The sequence below is a fragment of the Pristiophorus japonicus genome, chromosome 1 (assembly GCF_044704955.1).
Source record: "Pristiophorus japonicus isolate sPriJap1 chromosome 1, sPriJap1.hap1, whole genome shotgun sequence".
Lineage (NCBI taxonomy): Eukaryota > Metazoa > Chordata > Chondrichthyes > Pristiophoridae > Pristiophorus > Pristiophorus japonicus.
The window spans coordinates 512,622,263-512,637,959 of record NC_091977.1 but is presented as its reverse complement, the minus strand read 5'-3'; the positions used below and the strand labels follow the sequence as shown (position 1 = coordinate 512,637,959).

The 15,697-nt window shown below is 43.6% G+C and overlaps 1 protein-coding gene across 11 annotated transcripts in view; it reads right to left on the bottom strand.

Moving 5' to 3' along the window:
* The window catches only part of LOC139277362 (focal adhesion kinase 1), a 759,656-nt gene that overhangs the window by 245,909 nt on the left and 498,050 nt on the right, over positions 1 to 15,697 (bottom strand). For 8 of the 11 annotated variants that reach the window (XM_070895775.1, XM_070895782.1, XM_070895811.1 and 5 more), the window contains 2 exons: positions 14,103 to 14,133; positions 3,197 to 3,241 (listed from right to left, as the gene is read on the bottom strand). In XM_070895775.1, coding sequence (XP_070751876.1) covers positions 3,197 to 3,241; positions 14,103 to 14,133 — 76 coding nt within the window. The remainder of the gene's footprint in view (positions 1 to 3,196; positions 3,242 to 14,102; positions 14,134 to 15,697) is intronic. The other 3 variants (XM_070895749.1, XM_070895802.1, XM_070895757.1) reach the window with 1 other exon arrangement.

Sequence of the window (15,697 nt, the reverse complement as noted above, 5' to 3'; positions counted from 1 at the left end):
AGTGGGGTGCCGCAGGGATTAGTGCTGGGACCCCAACTATTTACAATCTATATAAACGACTTGGAAGAAGGGACTGAGTGTAACATAGCCAAGTTTGCTGACGATACAAAGATGGGAGGAAAAGCAATGTGTGAAAAGGACACAAAAAATCTGCAAAAGGACAGACAGGCTAAGTGGGCAAAAATTTGGCAGATGGAGTATAATGTTGGAAAGTGTAAGGTCATGCACTTTGGCAGAAAAAAATCAAAGAGCAAGTTATTATTTAAATGGAGAAAGATTGCAAAGTGCCGCAGTACAGCGGGACCTGGAGGTACTTGTGCATGAAACGTAAAAGGATAATATGCAGGTACAGCAAGTGATCAGGAAGGCCATTGGTATCTTGGCCTTTATTGTAAAGGCAGGGAAGTCTTGCTACAGCTATATAAGGTATTGGTGAGGCCACATCTGGAATACTGCGCGCAGTTTTGGTTTCCATATTTACGAAAGGATATACTTGCTTTGGAGGCAGTTCAGAGAAGGTTCACTAGGGGATGCGGGGGTTGAGGAAAGGTTGAGTAGGTTGGGCCTCTATTTATTGGAATTCAGAAGAATGAGAAGTGATCTTATCAAAATGTATAAGATTATGAGGGGGCTTGACAAGGTGGATGCAGGGAGGATGTTTCCACTGATGGGGGAGACTAGAACTAGAGGGCATGATCTTAGAATAAGGGGCTGCCCATTTAAAACAGAAATGAGAAATTTCTTCTCTCAGAGGGTTGTAAATCTGTGGAATTTGCTGCCTCAGAGAGCTGTGGAAGCTGGGACATTGAATAAATTTAAGACAGAAATAGACAGTTTCTTAAACAATAAGGGGATAAGGGGTTATGGGGAGCGGGCGGGGAAGTGGAGCCGAGTCCATGATCAGATCAGCCATGATCTTATTGAATGGCGGAGCAGGCTTGAGGGGCCGTATGGCCTACTCCTGCTCCCATTTCTTATGTTCTTATGTTAAATCTTATTTGACTAACTTGACTGAGTTCTTCATTGAAGTAACGGAGTTGAGTGTGTGGTTAATGTTGTATATATGGACTTTGAAAAAGCGTTTGATAAAGTACCACATTAATAGAATTGTTAGCAAAATTGAAGCCCATGAGATTAAGGGGCAGAGGCTGCGTGGATACAAAATTGGCTATGGGACAGAAGTGTGCAGTGGTGTCGCCCAGGGTCGATATTTGGACCACTGTTCTTTTTGATGTATATTAATGACTTGGACTTGGGTGTACAGGGCATAATTTCAAAGTTTGCAGATGGCACAAAACTCAGAAATGGAGTTCAACAGTGAGGAGGATAATAACAAACTTCAGGAGGACACAGACAGACTGGTGAAATGCGTTGATACGAGGCAGATTAATTTTAACAGAGTCAAGTGTGAAATGATTCTTTTTGGCAAGATGGACGAGGAGAGGCAATATAAACTAAAAGGTACAAATTTAAAGGGGGTGCAGGAACAGAGATACCTGCGTGTGTATGTTGTTGAAGGTGGCAGGACAAGTTGAGAAAGTGGTTAAAAAAGCATGTGGAATCTTTGGTTTTATAAATAGAGGCAGAGTACATAAACAAGGACATTATGCTAAACCTTTATAAAACACTGGTTAGGCCCCAAGCTGGAGTATTATGGCCAATTCTGAGCCCCACACTTTAGGAAGGCCGGTACCATGGATGAAATACTTCAGGTTTGTGGAGAAACTGGGGTTGTTCTCCTTAGGGCAGTTACGAGGAGATTTGATAGAGGTTTTCAAAATCAAGAATGATTTTGAGAGTTCTGTTTCCAGTGGCAGAAGTAACCAAAGAATACAGATTTAAGTTAATAGGCAAAAGGACCAATGACAACATGAGAATTTTTTTTTTTTTTAAATACAGTGAGTTGTTAGAATCTGGAATGCACTGTCTGAAAGGGTGGTGGAAGCAGATGCAATTTGGATATATACTTGCTGGCTATAGGGAAGAGCAAGAGAGTAGGACTAACTGGATAGCTTTCAAAGAGCCAGCACAGACATGATGGGCCTACTTCTGTGCTGCATCATTCTGTGAATTAAAAGACAACGAAGAGTAAGGATGAACAAATAAACATAGGATTTCAATACTTAATTTCCTGAATCAGCATTTTTGGTTTTATAATTAGGGGCTGATTTCCTTCATGAAAGAATTGGACCTGTTTCTGGCTGGGGCGGAGATCATTTTGTACAAAAGGCAGGTAGTGCATGACATTATCTAGCCAGTGTGATCTCATGAACTAGTTTCGATTGCCGAAGGGTCAGAGAGGAATTTCCCATATTGGCCTGGATTTTTAATCTGGTTTTAGTCAGAAGCAAAAATGTATCAATACACAGTAGTGCCGATATTGCCTTTTCACCCATCACCAAATTCCCATTATGTGCATCATTCACTAATTTTTGAAGGGTGAAACTGTTCTTGGGATGATTGATATATTATATTGCCACATATAATGCAAAGTTACTAAATTATTATGCATCTTTAGTCTTTTTGCCAACATCAACAGTCAATGCATTTCAAAACTGAAATTGTTGTGTGAAGTACTTTGAGGTTTTCTGATGTGATGACGTGTGATAAAAATGCAAATATTAGAATAGGTTGTATACACAATAACTATCTTTGGACATCAACAGTAACTACAGAAGAAACCGTGGCCTGGATTTTACCGTAAGAATGAGGAGGAGGTTATCAGCGCTCACCGTAATTATGGAGTAAATCAGACAGCAACTTGCGGCATCCGCATATGCGCAGTTAAGAACAAAAATCAGTCAGTCGCTGTTCATGTTGTCCTGCTCCTTCTCAAGCTTCACTCTAACAGTATCTCACAGAGAGATTCAGCATTTAAACACATGAAGGGCGTGAAGTATGGGTACTTACCCACTGGATACCCACTAAGCACGCCAGAAAAAGTTAGGGCTTGTCCATTCAAGTGTAAGTGACTTTTTAACAGCGTGATAAGTCCTAATTACTGCCAAACAATCTCTGGCACTGAATATTAACTTTCACAAGTGTGGAGTTTCATTCCTTCAGATTTTAATTATTGTTGGAGATTTTTTTTTAAATTAAACAACTTCTTCTGTCTCTCTTATTCCCATCCTTTGTTCCCTTTCTTTATTTTCTTTTCTGTACATGACTTTACATTGAATGAAATATTCGAACTTACACTTCCTGGTTTAGACTCTGCGTGCCTCCGTCAGGATTCTTCAATCTGATTGGTTGAGGAGACACAACAACAACAACTTGTACTGTTATAGAGCCTTTAAGGTAGTAAAACGTCCCAAGTTTCACACAAGTATTAGAAGATAAAAAATTTGACACGAGCCCCATAAGGTGAAATTAGAGGAGAAAGGGGTAGGTTTTAAGGAGCATCTTAAAGGAGGAAATAGAGGTAGAGAGGCTGTGTGATGTATGTAGCACTCAAATCACTGACTCCACACGGTCTGGTGTTGTAGTAACTACTGTGACCGTATTCCTTTATTGTGTAACTCCAGAGTGCCTCCCAGGTGTGGTGGGCAGCCTTTTATACTCTGTCTTGCAGGTACTTTCAGGTCTCCAACCACAGCGCCCTCTGTGGCGCACCATTGTACTTATACATTTAATGTACCTGGACAACACATAACATCTCACTACCCCGCCCCAATCCCAAAAGCCATTGCCAGAAACCTCGGCCTTGTTCGTCCTGGTTGGTTTGTGAGTGTGAGTCCATGACCATCCACTTCCCCCCCATGTAGAAATTATGCTTGCGATCCGGTGCAAGCATGTGGTATTTGCAGTCCTTACATGGGTGAAGTACACAAGTATAACCTCCAACAGAAAGCAGGTATACATAGACAGTACATTTGTATGATACATATGATATGTGGTACAGATGTTATGTCAAAAGGTTGCAGTTGCACTGAACAGTTATTTAATCCTAGCTCCACTGGGTGAGGTACGGTGACAGAGTACTGCCCCTTTTCGCCTGAGGTAATGGGCTGCGCTGAGACAGGGTATCGCAACTAGTGCGTTGCCTCTGTTCTCAGTGGTCGCCTTGGCGGCTCATCTGCAGCCGCTGAACCCGTGCATGAATCACGTAAAATCGAAAAACGCATTGGCCCCTTAGGCATGTTAGTCACGGATCCATTAGCCCGTTTACTTGTACCTCGTGGTATTAACTCTTTTCGTAACTCATTCATATTCATCATTTTAAACACAGTAACCATTCAGCATCAAAATATCAACTCTGATCCTAAATCACTTCATCATACAAATCACATTACACAGTTAGACTCGCTCTTGCCTTACAAAAGTCTTTTTGTGGGAACCGCCAATGGTGTAAGGTGCTTTTAAGGCTCCCGGGTGCATTTCCCTTTTAAGACGCCATCTTGTGGTTCCCACGAGGCTTCCCTTGGGCGCCGCCATTTTAGTTGTACTGCTTGCCTTTGTTCTTTGCAGAGCTCTGCTGCCACAAGGCTTGCCACCATCTTGAGCTCGCTGGAATAGAAGGAATAAAGGAAGGAAGGAAGGAAGGAAGGAAGGAAAACGGCCAAAACAATCCGATCTTGAATTTGGCTCTTTGAATTCGATCAGTTATAGTCCCTGCGAGAATGGCCTCCGTGATTGCTGCCATATCCTCCGCTCTGGCTCCTGCACCCACCCGAGTAGCTGTCGCGTTCTCCCGAGTCGTACCTGCCGCCGCCGTAGCCTCCGCTCCTGCCGCTGTGCCAGCAACTGCCGCCTCTCCTGTGGCCTCCGCTCCTGTCCCAGCAACTGCCGCCTCTCCTGTGGCCTCCGCTCCTGTCCCAGTAACTACCGCCTCTCCTGCAGCCGCCACCACTTTCCCGGCCTCCACCGTAGCCGTGACCGCCGCCCGACTCTTCCTCCGCATGGGCCCCCCCCCGGGACTTGTCGGCCATCGACGGACCTCCCGTTCATCACCCGCAGCGCGTCACCGGCTCGCACCTCAGCGATTGGCCCGCACTTGAACAACTGCTCTTCCAGGGTCTGCTCGTCCGGGGCGGCTGAGGCTGCAGGATTGCTTGAGGTCAGGAGTTCTGGGCTGCTGTCACCTGTGTGTGGATTTAGACTGTCGATGAACGGCTTCTTCCTCCTCCAGCTCGGTCGGCGCTGCTCTTTGGGAACCCGGAGAACAGCGGTCTGTGGAGGAATGAAGTCTTTCCAACTCCAACGGACCTTCCCCATCCACCTCCTGCCAAGAAGCGTCGGCCCATCGCCTGCAATGACCCACAAAGGTAAACCGTGCGTCTCGCCCCCGTGAGATACCTGCACCTCCGCTCTGTCAAGGACAGGTATCAGTTCTTTGGTGTAGGTACGCAGCTTTGCCGTGACCGGGACCAGCTTGGGTCGTGCAGCTTTTCAAAAGTTTCCTGACTCATCAACTACGGACCCGATCCAGTGTCCACTTCCATACTTACTGGGACTCCGTTAATCTTGACCTCTGTAATCACTGGGGCCGAACCGTCGGTACACGTATACAGTCCAAACAATATCTCATCATCTTCTGCCTGCTCCTCGCTGGAAAATGGAGCCTCTACCATCTCCGCAGTCACACGGTGAGTCAGGTGTATTTTGCACATACGCTGAAGGTGGCCTTTCGTGTGGCAGGTATTACATGTGTACTCCGCAAACCTGCACCGGTGAGCCCCATGGCTTCCTCTGCAGCGCCAGCATGGTGTTGCTCGATTAGCACCCCTTGGCGGACTCTGAGTTCCAGGACCCCGAAATCCGTGCTCTCTGTTCTGCAGTTTTGTCCGTGGTGGGCGCTATCCTGTGGATAGTACCTGCCGGGTTCGAGACTGTGTGGATCATCTGCTTGGTGCTGCAAGTCGAGGTCATAAACGCCCGGCTGATGGTGATGGCTTGCTTCAGGGTGGCTGTAGGATGGCTAATCCCCATAAGAAAAACGTCTCGCAACGCCTTGTCAAGGTGTGTGCCAAAATCACATGGCGCCGCGAGTCTCCTGAGGTCCGCAGCATATTTGGTGACATCCTGGCCCTCAGGTCTGCAGTGGTGGTAGAATTTATGCCGGACCGTGAGGATGCTCTCCTTCGGTTTAAGTTGGTCACGAATGAGTGCGATCAGCTCCTCATATGACTTGTCCCTGGCGCTCTCGGGTGCCAGCAAATCCCTGACGAGACAGTAAACCTCATCGCCACAACTGGAAAGCAATATCGCCTTACGCTTCTCTCTCAGTGCGTCCGTGTTCCCCGTTAGGTCGTTTGCAGTGAAGTAGTACTCGAGCCTTTCCGTAAAGGCCTCCCAATCATTTCCCACCGTAAAATCCTTTAACGAGCCCAGAGTAGCCATGGTTGCGTGAAGTTCGTCAGTGTCCTTGTCGCCAACGTGATGTATGTAGCACTCAAATCATTGACTCCACACGGTTTGGTGTTGTAGTAACTGCTGCGACCTTAGTCCTTTATTGCGTAACTCCAGAGTGCCTCCCAGGTGTGGTGGGCAGTCTTTTCTACTCTGTCTTGCAGGTACTTTCAGGTCTCCGACCACAGTGCCCGCTGTGGTGCACCATTGTACTTATACATTTAAAGTACCTGGACAATACATAACAGCAGGGAATTCCAGAGCTTGGGGCCGAGGCAACAGAAGGCACAGCCACCAATGGTTGAGCAATTATAATCAGGGATGCTCAAGAGGGCAAAATTTGGGGAGCATAGATGTCTCTGGGGAGTTGTGAGGCTGGAGGAGATTACAGAGATAGGGAGGGGTGAGGGCAAGTAGGGATTTGAAAACAGGGCCGAAAATTTTGAAATCGAGGTGTTGCTTAACAGGGAGCCAATGTAGGTCAGCGACCACAGGGGTGATGGGTGAATGGGCCTTGGTGTGAATTACGACACGGGCAGATAAAAAGAGGTGGTCTTAGTTATGCCGTGGATATGTGGTCGGAAGTTCCTTTCAGGGTCAAATATGAGACCAAGGTTGAGAACAGTCTGGTTCAGCTTCAGACAGATGTTCGGGAGAGGGATGGAGTCAGTGGCGAGGAAAATTTCTGCTCGTCCAAAATTGGATGTCGGACAAGCAGTCTAACAATTTAGAAACTGTGAAGGGGTCGAGAGAAGTGGTGGTGAGGAAGAGCTGGGTGTCGTCAGCCTACATGTGGAAACTGACGCTGTGTTTTCAAATGATGTCGCCAAGGGGCAGCATGTAGATGAGAAATAAGAGGGGGCTAAGGATAGATCTTTGGGGGACACGAGAGATAATGATGCTGGAGCGGGAAGAGAAGCAATTGCAATCAATTCTCCAGCTACTATTAGATAGATAAGAATGGAACCAGGCGAGTGAAGTTCCACCCAGCTGGACGACGATGGAGAGGCTTTGGAGAAGGATGGAGTGGTCAACCATGTCAAAGACTGCAGACAAATCAAGAAGGACGAGTAGGGATAGTTTACTTTTGTCGTAGAAAAAATGTCATTTGTGACTTTGATGAGGGCCGTTTCGGTGTTGTGGCAGGAGTAGAAACCTGACTGAAGAGATTCAAACATGGAGTTGTGTGAAAGATGGGCACGGATTTGGGAGGCGACAACATGTTCAAGGACTTTGGAGAGGAAAGGGAGGTTGGAGATGGGGCGGTAGTTTGCAAGGATGGAGGGGTTGAGGGTTGGTTTGGCTGCAAGTCTCCACGCAAAAGCATACGAAAAATCTGTGAGCTGTAAGCGTTATGAACAGCGAGTGCGGTTCGTTTGCCACCGACGGCAAAATCTGGGCTATTGTTCCCTACAGTTGCTGAATACACAGTGAAAAGCTCTTAACCCCTTTACTCCTCAAATACTATGGCAGCTTGTACTTTTACCTTCCCGAGGTATCTTTCAGGGATGCTAATGAAGGGCAAAGCATCATCTATTAGGCAGATCAGAGATCAACTCTCAAAGTATAATCATTAAAGTTTCATCAATAATTAGATTTGTGCTTAATCTTTGTGTCAGTAGTGAATCAAAATACGTATATGGGTAAAATAATGCAGATGGGATTTGAGAGAGACAAGTGTCAAGTAATGGCAATGGTAAGGTAAATTGGAAAGGTGTATTCTATAAATGGTGCTGAAATAACTAAGAATGAAGTTGAAAGAGATCTAGGAGTCTCTGTAGACTTAAACAATGCAGAGTAGTAATTAACAAAGCCTATAAAATGTTGAAGTACATATCCAAAATAGTGGAATGCAAGCCAAACGTAGTAGTGATCAAAAGGGACTTGCTCTTGTCAGACTTAATAACATAAGAAATAGGAGCACGGGTAGGCCATTTGGCCCCTTGAGCCTGCTCCACCATTCAATAAGATCATGGCTGATCTGATCATGGACTCAGCTCCACTTCTCTGCCCGCTCCCCATAACCCTTTATTCCCTTAGCGCTCTGTCTATCTCCACCTTAAATATATTCATTCGATGACCCAGCCTCCACATCTCTCTGAGGCAGAGAATTCCATAGATTCACAACCCTCAGAGAAGAAATTCCTCCTCATCTCAGTTTTAAATGGGCGGCCCCTTATTCTAAGACTATGTCCCCTGGTTTTAGTTTCCCCTATGAGTGGAAATATCCTCTCTGCATGCACTTTGTCGAGCCCCCTCATTATCTTATAAGTTTCAATAAGATCACCTGAACTCCAATGAGTATAGGTCCAACCGACTCAACCTATCCTCATAAGTCAATCCCCTCATCTCCGGAATCAACCTGGTGAATCTTCTCTGAATAGCCTCCAATGCAAGTATATCCTTCCTTAAATATGGAGACCAAAACTGTGCGCAGTACTCCAGGTGTAGCCTCATCAATTGTAGCAGGACTTCCCAGCTTTTATTCTCTCTCCCCCTTGCAATAAAGGCAAACATTCCATTTGCCTGCTTGATTTCTTTCTGTACCTGCATACTAACTTTTTGTGTTTCATACTCAAGGACCCCCAAGGTCTCTCTGTACTGCAGCACTTTGCCATTTTTCTGCATTTAAATTATAATTTGCTTTTCTATTATTTCTGCCAAAGTGGATAACCTCACATTTTCCCACATTATATTCCATCTGCCAAATTTTTGCCCACTCACTTAGCCTGTCTATTTTTTGCAGATTTTTTGTGTCCTCCTCACAATTTGCTTTCCCACCCATCTTTGTATCATCAGCAAACTTGGCTACATTACACTCGGTCCCTTCATCCAAATCATTACTATAGATTGTAATAGTTGAGGACCCAGCACCGATCCCTGCGGCACCCCACAAGTCACAATCCGAGAATGACCCATTTATCCCGGCTCTCTGTTTTCTGTTAGTTAGCCAATCCTCTATCCATGCTAATATATTACCTCCAACCCAGTGAGCTTTTATCTTGTGCAGTAACCTCTTATGTAGCACCTTATCGAATGGCTTCTGGAAATCCAAATACACCGCACCCACTGGTTCCCCCTTGAGTAGTGTGCCTAGTTTTGCTCGCCATAACAAGGGTGATATTCTAGGAGGCAGCATAGTGAATAGCCACGAGACCGATCGCTAGTGACAGAGGTCTGACTTATGAAGAAACACCGGAGAAACTCAGCCCAGGATGGAGGTATCCGAGATGTGTTCTTAGAGGTGCGCAAGATAGTTAAGGGAATGGAAGAGGTAAATCTGGAATTTTACTTTATATTACGAGGGTAGAACAAGAGACACAGGGTCAAACTAATAAATGCTAAATTTAAGATATCAGGAATTTCTTCATCACAGAGTGATCAACATATGGAATGGACTTTCAAACAGAATAGTGGAGGCAAAAAACTGGTCATTTAAGAAACAATTGAATACTGTAATGGGCAAACTGAAGTGTCTTTCTGGATGAATGGATGAAGATTGACCAAATAGTCGTTTTCATCTGTACTTATTTTATGAATCAGTATCTTGCTCCAAAACTTTCAATATATGAGTTTGAGGATAGTATAGCACATTGAAAAACCAATACAGGTTACCTTTAAGTGGTGGGATACAAATTATTTTCAGTTCTTGTGAGGAGGCACTGAACAGAATTTCTCCACAGGCAGTGTGGTCATCTGACTACTGGAGTACCTCTTAACAGCTGGCTCAGCACATTAATGGCAAAGGCATGGCAAAAGAAAACCATCTGCCTTCTTCGCCACAGAAGGTGCTTAGCCTGATGAAATCAGGGAGGAAAGCAGTAGGGGAGGCATAGAAGTTGCATTTTCTTGTGTTATTGATCGACATTCAGTTCAACAACATGTGGTGCACATTTAACAAGGAAGATTGAGGTTTAGACAGGGTGTCATTTTACATGTCCAATTTTCAGGTTCAAGCAAGAATGAAGAACGCCAGCTATTCCAGGTGTTGGGTATGTCGACGTCTCAGAAAACAGATGGGTCTGCAGTGAATCATGGTTTGAAAGGTTTGATATGGATTGTAATTGTGAGCTCTACAAGTATAGCGGCAGTCTCAGGACGGACCAATTCAGAAGGGGCTAAAGACACTGGGGTATGGTCTGACTTGGATCATAGTGAGAAGTGAGAAGAAAATAGTTTCTAGTAACAGTCACCAACTTTTGTGTTTATTATGCACATCAATTTAATACATTTATCTAAAAGTGGTGTTTTAAATGATAATCAATCATATTTAAATAAGCAGTCAAGAAAAAATGCTCCTGAAAAACTCTTCCAGTAATTACAAAACAGAATGAGAAACACAAGAAATAAAAAAGGAAAACTAATTAAAGTGTAATGTGGCTTCGTGCAGCATACGTTATCATTTCCAGAAATCGAATCAAAATGATCAATATGTAAAACTCAAAATTGAGCACAGAATCACTAATCTTAAGATGTATTTTTATGACATGCGAGATACATGCAACCCTAATGATTTATATATATCATAGGATAAAACAGTTGGTAGTCAAATTGTTTCAGGATCATTCACGTCCTTGTATTTAAAGCTAAACATTTTTCTGCCCTCACCTTCTTTCCTCCTAGATAGCCTGCTTTATTCTACTGTCTTGAATCCACACTGTAGTGTTCTGCATCTGAGGGGGGAGGCCATGCAACCAGCTGGGTTTCAGACCTTCTGCAAACCAATTGTGGTTGTTGCTTTTCTGTACTAACTGACCATTGGCAATCTTTGTTGAGCAATACATGATTTTCTGCTAATGTCCTTTCTCCCCCACTTAAGTTTTCGACATTATAATCGTGACTGCTCATCAACCGTAATTAATTGGCCGCAAAGCACTTTAGGGCATCGGAGGATGCGAAAGTTACTACAAGTTCTTTCATTTATTTATTTACCACTTCTATCTAGCACTGGGAATCACAGCCACTGGGAGACATGGGAATCGAATGTCAGTCTCTTTTTTCCTTGTCTTTACTATTGAGTCCATCTGTGGATCCAAGACATTAGAAGTAATTGGAATTTTATAAAGCCGAGATGCGATTTAGCAAAAGTGGACTGGGAGCAGCTACTTGACAGTAAATCAGTGTCAGAACAGTGAGAGGCATTCAAGGAGGAGATAGTAAGTGTTCAGAGCAAATATGTTCCCACAAAGGAAAAGGGTAGCGCTCCCAAATCTAATGTCCCCTAGATGTCAAGCGACCTATAGGGTAAGATAAGGCAAAAAAGGGAAGCTTATGTCAGATATCGAGTGTTAAATACTGTAGAATTTCCCTTAGCAGTGAAGTCAATATACAGTGGGCATAGATTTAAAGCAATTGGTTGAAGGATTAGAGGTGAGGTGAGTTGAGGAGAACTTTTTCCACCTGGAGGGGTGGTGAGGGTCTGGAACTCACTGCCTGAGAGGGTGGTAGAGGCAGAAACCCTCATCACATTTAAAAAGTACTTGGATAGGCATTTGAAGTGTGGTAACCTACAAGGCTACAGACCAAGAGCTGGAAAGTGGGATTAGGCGGGATAGCTTTTTTCGAACGGCACAGACACAATGGGCTAAATGGCCTCCTTCTGTGCTGCAAATTTCTATGATTCATCATAGAATTATAGAAGTTTACAGCACGGAAGGCCATTTCGGCCCATCGTGTCCATGCCGGCCAACAAAAGGCAATCCAGCCTAATCCAACTTTTCAGCTCGAGGTCCGTAACCCTGCAGGTTACGGCACTTCAGGTGCACATCAAAGTACTTTTTAAATGTGGTGAGGGTTTCTGCCTCTACCACCCTTTCAGGCAATGAGTTCCAGACCCCCACAACCCTTTGCGTGAAGAAATTTCCCCTCAAATCCCTTCTAAACCTTCCACCAATGACTTAATCTATGCCCCTTCGTTGTTGACCACTCTGCTAAGGGAAATAGGGCCTTTCTATCCACTATATCTAGGCCCCTCATAATTTTATACACCTCAGTGAGGTCTCCCTTCAGCCTCCACTGTTCCAATGAAAACAAATCCAGCCTATCTAATCTGTCCTCATAGCTTAGATTCTTCACCCCCGGCAACATACTCGTAAATCTCCTCTGTACCCTCTTCAGTGCAATCACGTCCTTCCTGTAATGTGGTGACCAGAACTGCACGCAGTACTCCAGCTGTGGCCTAACCAGTGATTTATACAGTTCAAGCATAAACCCCACTCCCCGCTCTTATATTCTATGCCTCGGCTAATAAAGGCAAGCATTCCATATGCCTTCTTAACCACCTTATCTACCTGGCCTGCCACTTTCAAGGATCTGTGGTCATGCACTCCAAGGTCCCTTTGTTCCTCTACACTTTTCAGTATCCTAGCATTTAATGTGTATTCCCTTTCTTTGCTAGCCCTCCCAAAATGCATGAACTCACACTTCTCCGGATTAAATTGCATTTGCCACTGTTCTGCCCAGCTGACCAATTGATTGATATCTTCCTGCAGTCCACAGCTTTCTTCATTATCAACCACACAGCCTATTTTACTTTCATCTCCAAACTTCTTAATCATGCCCCCTATATTCAAGTCTAGATGATTGATGTGTATCACAAAAAGTAAGGGACCTAGTACTGAGCCCTGAGGAACCCCACTGGAAACATCCTTCCAGCCACAAAAACACCCATCAACCATTACCCTTTGCTTCCTGCCTTTTGAGCCAATTTTGGATCCAACTTGCTACTTTGCCCTGGATCCCATGGGCTTTTATTTTTGTGACCAGTCTGCCATGTGGGACCTTATCAAAAGCTTTGCTAAAATCCATATACACTACATCATATGCTCTGCCTTCATCGACACTCCTGGTTACTGGCTCGAAAAATTCAACCAAGTTAGTCAGACACGACCTTCCCTAAACAAATCCATGCTGACTGTCCTTGATTAATCCGTGTCTTTCTAAGTGAAGATTTACCTTGTCCTTTAAAATTTTTTCCAATAATTTTCCCACCACTGAGGTTAGGCTGACTGGCCTGTAATTACTCGGTCTATCCCTTTCTCTCTTCTTAAACAAAGGTACCACATTAGCAGTCCTCCAGTCCTCTGGCACCATACCTGAAGCCAGAGAGGACAGGAAAATGATTGTCAAAGCCTCGGCTATTTCCTCTTTTGCTTCACTTAGCAGCCTGGGATACATTTGATCCGGGCCTGGGGATTTATCCACTTTCAAAGCTGCTAAATCCCTTAATACCTCCTCTCACTATGTTTATTTCATCTAATATTTCACACTTCTTCTCCTCGATAGTAATGTCTGCATCGCCCCTCTCTTTTGTGAAAACAGACGCAAAGAACCATACCCACATCTTACGCCTCCACACACAGATTACCCTCGTGGTCTCTAATAGGCCCTACCCTTTCTTTAGTTATCCTCTTGCTCTTAATATATTTATAAAATATCTTTAGGTTTTCCTTAATTTTACTTGCCAAGAATTTTTCATGCTCTCTTTGCTTTCCAAATATCCTTTTTAATTTCACCGCTGGACTTTTTCTACCTCGAGAGATTCTGCACTATTTAGCCCTCGGCATCTGTAGAATGGATTCATTATTTGTACTTCAAATTATTTAACCTTTCATGTTATACTCAGTTGTACAGAGAAATATTTAGTTTTTTTTTTATCAGTAAAAATGGATCAACCTACAAACAAGTTATTCGTAAAACATAATTTAATTTAAATGACGCACTGCAAATTACCTGAAACTTAAATGTGTACTTACTTGGGTAAGGAAGGCAAGGCTCGCTCTCCCTCTGTGGAAACAATAAAGAACATTTGAACGAGATTAACAGTTTCCTTCTTTATTAGTTGAATCTTATTGGTGCATTTACTAAATCAGCATGCACTAATTTAAAGCTATAAATTACAGGATCAAGAACTCGATGATCCACATGTTAATGATTGCTGGTTTATATCTATCCAAAAAACAAACTGCAACCAGCAGGAAATCCAAACTAATAAAAATGCACACCCATTGCCAACTGAATCTATCACCAGGATGTAACACATCATGAGATAAATCCTATTTTTTGGAGCTTTAATTTAATTTAGTTTTTAATTCAAGGTTAATAAATGCCTAGTTATATAAAAATGACTGGTTATAATCTAACCATGTTCCATCAAATAATTTTTAACTGCATAACTTACGACAGAAGGATAAACTCATAACTTCACATAATCAAGAGGAGCAGAATAGGTTATTGGCTTGTAAACACTGTTGGCCCTCATAATAAGGCCTGGGTGGCATATGCACCCACTTCTCAATAACCCGTGGCTGTAGGCATACTTTCTGTTCCATGTACCTCTCAGTCTTTGAAATGCAGTCTGCCTGTGTCTGGGACACCAACTAGGAGGAATTATTTATTTTACTCTTAAGCAAAAGTTGGAAAAGGAAACCTATTAGAAAGCAGGGTCATCCAAGCCTACGTATAGCAAATGAAGGGGCCCTGTTAAAATAATGCTACTGTCTCTGTATTTTTTATCCTCCATCTTGCCAATTCTGTGCTAGATAAATGATAAACACTAAGCTATCTGTTTTTTAAAGGCATGTATAATATATATAAAATATATATCTATTTATATTATATATTAATATATATTATATAGATATATATATTCACACACATAAATCTTAAAACTTAAAATAATAATCTAACTGCAGTGATAAATGGTGCAGTGTAAATAAATTGCACTATTGTATTTACTTACTATTATAAGCTTGATCAGCACCTACCCACCACCTTAAACATTCACTCCCTCCACCACCAGTGCACCGTGGCTGCAGTGTGTACCATCTACAAGATGCACTGCAACAGCTTACCAAGGCATCTTGGATAGCATCTCCCAAACCCGTGACCTCTACCACCTCGAAGGATAAGGGCAGTAGGCGCATGGGAACACCACCAGCTGCAATTTTTCCCTCCCAAGTCTCACACCATCCTAACTTGAATAAAGAAAATATATGTGTGTGTGTGTGTATATATATATACACACACAGACACACACATATATTTTCTTTATTTGTTCATTCACGGGATGTGGGCGTCGCTGGCAAGGCCGGCATTTATGTATTTATTGCCCATCCCCAATTGCCCTCGAGAAGGTGGTGGTGAGCCGTCTTCTTGAACCGCTGCAGTCCATGTGAAGAAGGTACTCCCACAGTGCTGTTTGCTAGACAGTTCCAGGATATTGACCCAGCGTCGATGAAGGAACAGCAATATATTTTTCAAGTCAGGATGGTGTGAGACTTGGGAGGGAAAAATTGCAGCTGGTGGTGTTCCCACGCGCCTACTGCCCTTATCCTTCTAGGTGGTAGAG